The 7,980-nt window shown below is 38.2% G+C and overlaps 1 protein-coding gene across 1 annotated transcript; it reads right to left on the minus strand.

Moving 5' to 3' along the window:
• Nucleotides 1-208: 208 nt before the first annotated feature.
• LOC104541319 (son of sevenless homolog 1-like) lies at nt 209-7,174 on the minus strand (the record flags this gene model as incomplete). The annotated part of the gene is made up of 4 exons (XM_010185357.1): nt 209-418; nt 3,965-4,129; nt 4,661-4,792; nt 7,049-7,174. Coding segments are annotated over 4 exons (633 nt in total), but the record flags the coding sequence as incomplete, so codon positions are not given.
• Between the last annotated feature and the right edge of the window lie 806 nt (nt 7,175-7,980).

A 7,980-nucleotide genomic window follows, 5' to 3' on the forward strand; every position in this document is an offset into this window, starting at 1 on the left:
CTTCCAACTCCTAATATTCTGTGATTCTACAAAATCAGTGCTTCCCCACAAGTGCTACTTTACTATTTCCATTTCAGAACTCAAGACAAGTGCTTCCTCTACTACTGATACATTAAACTGGACAACAGTTAAGTTCTAGAAGCATTCACCTAGACTTACAGATATTATAGTAGGGGTTTTTTTTGCTTGTGGTTTGTACAATACTTACATGAGATGAAAACAGTTTGGAGTTGGAAGCGTATGGCTCTCTAAAAACTCTGATAATGAGATTTAGCTCCCTTATGTACTGTCGAACCTCTGCCATAAATGACTTCACTAGGTCATAATAGGTTTGCTCCCCTGAGGTGGAGGGTTCTTCATCAGATAAAGTTAGTGCACTTAAATCTTCTACATCTTGATGGAACATATCCATTAATACCTAGGTAGCAAAGAAGAGGAAATCCACAAAGTGAGAACAACTTCTTTTCAAGATCTACCAGTAAAGGAAATTTATTATTCCCATGAATTCAAACAGATCAGCAGTAAGATTTATGTACTATCATTCTGCCATTGGTTGAGTATTACAAAGCAATATTCACTGCTATAAGTTTCCAAGTCATTATCTGCAGTGGCAATTTCTGAAGAATTTCCAGTCATTTAGACCAACCCGGGCATCAATCCAAGAATGTGGTCCTAAAATCATCTACCATTTTAAGAGGTCTATGAAGTATACAGACACATTTAGTTGTATTCTATTACTCTGAATTAGCTATACATAATCTGTTTCTGAAGATACTATCTGAAGTCAAACAGTGTGTGCATTTTGGCTTTTCAGCTTTAACAGTGAGTCACACATGATCATGCTCAGAATCCTGCAATCTGTGATGAATACTGGCCTGCTCACACACCGTACGTGGCCTGGTTTCCCTCCTTAATAATTCCAGAGTTCTCTGTCAAAACAGACCCTTGGAGAATTTTCAGAAAAGGTGGCAGTCACATTGCAAACTACATTGAAAAAAGGACTTCTAAAAACTTTTGACTACTAGAGGTCCTAATTCATACCCAAGCAAGGCTTACCAAGCACAAGCAATAATTTGAGCTTCTCAAGAAAAGTGGATCACTGAACACTATTTCCAAATGTGGTACCTGAGCCAGGAATCATTACAATGACTTCGCAAGTGGCACACAAAAATCACATTTTGTGTTGTTTTCATTATACTCAAAGGCCAACTTAAAGTTAAACTAAGTAGACCACAAATTAGTAAAAGGCATCCTAATTTAAAGTAGTTTTAGCAGAAAGAAAACCTAAAGAGGGTCCACAAACAATCTAGAATGATGTAGCAAATCTTAACAAGCCAGCATCAGATGTAGTACAGCATACAAGATGACTTTGTCCTGAGACAGACAGATGGGACAGTACTTATAAATGAATCTGCTGCCCAGAGCTACAGCCCTTCAGGAAGTCATGAAGTGTATCAAACAACGCATGTGAACTTCAAAATAAATGAGAATTGAAGTGCTGCTTGCCAGCCTCCCTTCCAAGCAGGAGGTGAAGCCATGGCAACCTATACCTGTTACTGCAGAGACTGACATGACTGCTGTTAAACACTGAAAAGACTGAGGAAAAGATTGCAGGATCAAAGCTGTAAATACTCCTCTGAGAACCAGGGAAAGGCAGGATAACACATTAAGCATGAACTAGAGTTTTTTAAATGGTAAAAAATAGAAAGAAAGTGCTTTTCAAAATAATTATAAAACTGGAGATCAAGAATTAAACTTCTGAATGAGCCAAAACAAACATGACATTTGCCTTGGTATTTGCAGTAGAAGCCTTCTTTCTTTAAAGCATGTTACAGGTGCTTCTCCAGAAAACATGTCAGTTAACCAAGCTGTTGACTACTGATGTTAAACAAATGAACTGTTCTGCAAGAGAATACTTGGGGATCTATAAGTTGAAGAGATGATCTGACAGGTTCATCAGACTTGAATATTGGAAGAAACACACCTACCTAGAGCAGTCATTCTTCACCCAGGTCTTGTCCTAATGCTCCTCAAAAATATACAGGTCTAGTGGGGAGGGAAATGGGCACACAGCAGGTTCTTTCTCCTAGTGAGTCAAAGGTCCCTGCTACACACCCTGGTCTTAAGCTTCTCTGAAAGCAGAACAATGGACATTTCGCATTAAGACTGGCTTCTTCTGAAGCACTAAGAACACAAGGTGATTCATCTTTCAAAGCCAGTGAATGTACATGGAACTCAGGTTTATAAGGAGAATCCCAACTAATTCTGGGAAACGGGACATTGTAGAGTCACTACTGAGAGAAATCAGGTATTCAAGGAGGCCCCAACATTTGGAACTTTACTTCATGGCTGCTGTTCTAGCACATACTTGAGCTAGAAGATTCCAGGCTGTATCCACGAGGTGCATCTCTCACTACTATGAAACCCACAGAAACAAATTTAAGTAACTATACCCCAGATACTGAATTTAGAGCAATCAGAAGCATGAGCAGATAGAACAAAAATAGCTTGCATGCTCATGGAATTTGGTTTTTACAGACAAAGCAAAATTTTCAAGATGAACAGATGGCACAAAAGCAAGTGTGAAAGTGCTTGAGAAAAAAAATGGCACAAGGGGCCAAAAAACTCTTCTGGTAGCTTTGTTTCAAAAAATAAAAACAGAACACATGTTAAGGGTATGAACATCATCCACTGTGAAGTTTCTCAATGCAACTGGAAAGAAAATACCTTGGGAGCACCTTTCAATGGCTTGATCTGCTGAGGCAGTAAACCAACAGGCATGCTCTAGAGCCTGTCAAGTTTCTTCTGTGTACATACCAAAGAGTTCCTCCAATGTAATGTAATGGAAGTTCCTAAATCAACTTCATCGCAGCTTTCAGCTCATCACCTTTCCCAGGATAGAAAAAAAAGCATGCAACAACAGCACTTGTTCCGACAATTATTCTATGACAAATATTCAAACATACACCTTCAAACCTTGCCGTAATGACCCAGGCAGATACGCCCAAAAGCAAGAGCGATCAAGGCTACTGTTCTGACCGAGAAGTACTTGCCTCTTCAAGACCTCACAAGATATCTTGAGAGAGTAAAAAAAAAAAGGTGAAGAAAGTAGGATGGAAACAAAAGCAAACAGGAATGAGACAGAGGCATCCATTGAAACACAGAGAAGACTTCAACTGAAGGTAATCATTAACACAGACCAAGAAGAGAATACTGAAAAGAGGTGATAAATCTGAAAAACCGCTAGACTTCAGCAAGATTAGAGATTCTTAAATCCCATCCCTTAAAGGATTAACTTCAAGCTTTGTTTTTTAAACAATGGAAAACTTGAGATGCTTACAAAGTGGCCACAGAAACCAGAGTGGAAAGGGACCTTAAAGACAGACAAGGGACCTTGCTCTGTCAATGCTGGAAAGAGAGGTGATTCCTGTCTGAAACTAATTCATCTTAAGATACATGAATGGATACTTCCATTAAAAAATAGATCATCCAGAAAGATTAGGCTGAGAAGCTAATGCAGGTGTGGTTTTTTGTTTTAAAATGCTGGACCATTGAAACACGACTTTTTACATACAATATAGTCTTATTTATTTGGGGAGAACACCCAAGCTTAATTTCAACCTCTTTTCAAGCTATAAAATAAGGCTCCACTATTACAGCTAAGGAATGTTAATTTTTTAAGTTAGTGTTGCTTCACAATAATTTTTAAAGCATTCATACATTGCTGAGATTAGGTAAGTGATATCAAAAGAAAGAAAGACTTAACTACTAATAAGCACAAGCAACAGCTTTGTAAACTCAAACAGCTTTTTGATAACTTTGCTCTGTTACTGGAATCATGTTTTATGGCAGCAATTTCTCCTTTCAAAGGTACAACACACCATTCACTCAACAAGGAATGGACATTGTCCTCTCAGAACTTAACTTAAACTTCCTGTTAACATGAGAAACAAGTTAGGCTTACCTTATCAGCACACATTGCCACTTTAATATCTTGTTTTGTAATCTCATAATGTCTTATATTCCGCACATAATTCCCAACCAACTTTAAGATGTCTGCAGAGATGTATTCTAATACTGCCACTATATAAACAGACACTTGGTGGTCAATTTTGTAGCCTAGAACTTCCTGAAAGAAAAAAGTATTCCACTGTTACACATTTGATGAAATATACACCATAGGTTACAACTAAAACCAGTAAGTTTAAGACCCCTCTCAATAAACATTCACCACATACCCACAGTCTACTTTAGTAATAGAAACACAGTAGTCTGTAGGCCTAGAGAAGAAACTGTCATTGTAGATGCTGCTCTATTAACTGTGGAAGTGACAACAGCTCATGAGCATTCCAAAAACCTCATGTAAACATTTAGGGCTATTTCCAGAAGTTTCTTGAGTGTTTGCTTAGTCATGCAAAATGAAACAAGAACAACCAAATTCATAGCAAGTGAGTTCTTAGTTTTGTTTGTCCAACAGGGATTAACTAATTTTTAAGTGAAGAAGAAATACATGCAATTAACTAAACTGGAACACTTAAAACTATGTAACACACACAGATAATCTTTTCTGCTTACATTTCAGGCAGCATGAGGACATTATATGAAACACAGGTCTCAACTTCTAATTGCATTCTAAAAGTAAGACTGCATCGTCGCTCACCTTTAACAAGGGATGGATTTTTTCTACTGGGAGAGATAACGGATTTCTACGTTTCCTCTTCTCAATGGCAGACTGGGCATCAGCTATTGCCCACTTATCAATAGGATGGGGAAAACTCTTTTGAACACGATCCTTAAAAAAAACAAACAGGACTAAAGGGTAAATGCACAATCTGAACGAGCTTAGCAATAATTCTACATTATCAAACCGCTTTCCGTTACTTAACAAAGGAATGTCTGCTAATGTTCGTAGTTGAACTATAAAAGCTTGTACAACATGCATAAAATTTATCATTTTGGTATATGCTGCTCACTACATCCATAAGACTGTACCAGAATATCATTATCATAAAATAATCTAGTGCTGAAAATTTGAGGAAAGCCAGAACTAAGCCGCCATTGCAGGCACAATTTGCTCTCCTTGTGCACATGCCTGGTAATTCAGCACTTAAATACATGACTACATTTTATCCTAGCACTTTATTCCCTTTATAGAGTAGTCACCGAATGAGATGATACAAGCTTTCTGTTTCACTTTTACTGAGCAGCACATTGCCCAGACTGCATACATGCAAACTGCTCTGACAATGGCAATGAACACAACAGGAAAAGAGAATGTTCAACAGCACTCATATACTTCAAAACCATTTCACAGCCTTCAGTTGGACCATGTATGTCCCAGTTTATTTACTCCTTCCAGCAGTCAGGGTGCCTGAGGACACCTACACTCTCTCATGCATAGAACAACTCCCCTGCTAGAACTCACACACAGGTCTCTGGAGGTTCAAAACCCCGACTGTTTTTGGTGGCCATAGTGTTAAGAGATGCCAGAAATCTAATCTTCTCAGATAACTTCACATTTTGTTTTTTTTCAGACCACAGTTTCCACTGACTGTTTCAGTTGCAAGTGCTCACTTACGTAAATATGACCTCCCTTTGAGCAACCATGAAATGAGGAAGATGAAGTTAATGACCACTTACAAAGAGTTGGTACAGAACACGGTACACAAACAAAAACTTTCTGACAAAAACAAGACAAAATACATTTCTATAAAGGTGGCATCCAACTTTCCTACTTACTGGCTTTTATTTTTCTCCCCTCATCATGCCACTTCTGCAAAAGGAAAACAGAGGTCCTACCAAAAAAAGTCGTAATTTACTAATACCAAGGCACTCCCCTAACATAGTCCAGCCTGCTGAGTCCTAGGGGAAAAATAAACATGTAGGACGATATACTTAAAGACAGCATCATCATGCATAAACACAAATGGGGTAAACTGAGGTTGCCTGATCATCCCTAATTCTTGCATTTCTCATCCTGACCTCACAGCCGTAAGACTCATAACGCGACACTCGTGAGTGAAGGTTTTTGTTAGCATTGTTTAAAACACAGCATTAAACAATCTTCCACAAATCTCTTGTTTCTTGAGCTGCCAGACCAGAATGATGTTGCAAAACAGGCCAGCCGCTAAAGGGGACACTGGAACACCATTGGAGGTGTCAGTGTCAAAAACAGGAAGAGGAAGGATGAAATGAATGAATCATGAGCTGAAAGACTACTACCTTTTTCTTGGTGGTGGGTTTTTTTGTTGTTGTCGTTTTGGGCTTTTTTTGCCATTAGTCCACTTTCTTCAGAACGTGAGGAAGTTGCATCTTGTTTTGGTACCTAACCGGGCACAGGCACAGCCCGCAGGTACTGGAAACCAACAGGCACACTGTACATGCAGTCTGTAGCTCAGCACCAAAGTCTTCAAATCATGGTTACGAAAAAAGGGCTACCGAGATATTAATGGATTTAGAAGCTTATTTCACTTAGCTTAATTAATTTGCTTCTCAGACGGAGAAACTCTTCTCAGATCAAGCCCTCTTCTCAAACATCAAGATACTTTTCTGATCAACAGAGGTTGAGATCTTGAAAAGGCAATTTTAAGAGAAGAGGTTTCTATATAGAAGAAACAAACGTTCCTCAACTCATTCTGAGAAAGTGACTGAATTATTTCTGTTCAAATTTCTGGGAGGGCAGGGAGTGTATCAGCCTAAATCACCATGCTGAGAAAGCACAGAGCCTCAGACTAAGCAGCTATAGTTTGCATGCAGTAAGAGTGGGGGAAAAAAGGTCTTCTGAAAGGAACCAGTCAGCTTTACGTACACAAGTTATACTCACCACCTATTATACAGTTCAGAGATAAGTTTTGCTGTGCATTGAACAGCAAATTAAGTTGATAGAAAAATCAGCTATTAGGTAACTCAGTAGCCTTTATACAGAAGGTTCTGCTACATAAAGATACACAATGACTGCTTTCCTTTTTACACTGTGAAATGATTAACATATTAACTTTTCAGGTAACAGTTCAAATTATTACAGATTTGTAATAATTATTCTCTATACCTCTACATCCAGAAAACTTCTTGGTTGGGCCTGACACAACATATTTAACAACTGGAGAATTAACTCTTCCACATACTGTAATGCATCTTCAGTAGACGAAAGTTTAGGATGGACTTGCACCTGAACCTATAGGAAACAGAAGAATTCAAGCTTTAAGTTTTGCTCTTCCCCAAACCACATGCATTACTTGCAAAAAAAAATGATGACAAAAGAATGAGCTAAACAGCTCGGAAAAATCCAGCCTAAAACATAGGTTTATTAATGCACACTAGATGAACGTGGGTGAAACACTCATCTACACCTGACAGAAACATAAATCTCAAATGTTAAAGGTACTCAAATCACTGTAAGTTAAGTTTGATGTCAAAAAACCAGCTAATTAATAATGGTCCTAACAGCAGTGCTATTAGGAGAACTGTCTAAAAACCTTGCATATATTTATCTTTCTCCCCTAGCTCTTAAATCACTTTGTACAAGACATTTTAGATATGAGATTTTCTCCCTTTTACAACTCACTGTTTGTCAATCTCAATCTACAATAATGAAATACAGAACTTTTTTTCACAGAGAGCACTGCAGAAACAGCAATTATTTCCACAGTATTTAATCTTCAAATTATTTAATCCATTCTCAACTAGCTCTCACTAAAATAAGATCGGTTTAGAAGTTTGTCTCCATACTGATTTTTTTTAAAAAAGATGTCAGCCTCTGGAGTAAAAAGCACTCCAAAACAGCGCCACAGTGTTGTGCTGGCATTACGTGGCAGTTCAGAGGTTTTGAAAGCTTGGTCCCCATACGTTTTTAAGTGCCTGTAAATTCTCACTGGTGTAAATCCTCTGAGGAACAACCCTCCTTGCTTCTCCCATTATTTTTCCAGCCAGCCATTTAACTTCTGAAACAAGGCTCCAGTACATCTTTCCATTGTGCTTCTG

Source organism: Mesitornis unicolor, unplaced genomic scaffold, assembly GCF_000695765.1.
Source record: "Mesitornis unicolor isolate BGI_N332 unplaced genomic scaffold, ASM69576v1 scaffold54295, whole genome shotgun sequence".
NCBI classification, from domain to species: Eukaryota; Metazoa; Chordata; class Aves; order Mesitornithiformes; family Mesitornithidae; genus Mesitornis; species Mesitornis unicolor.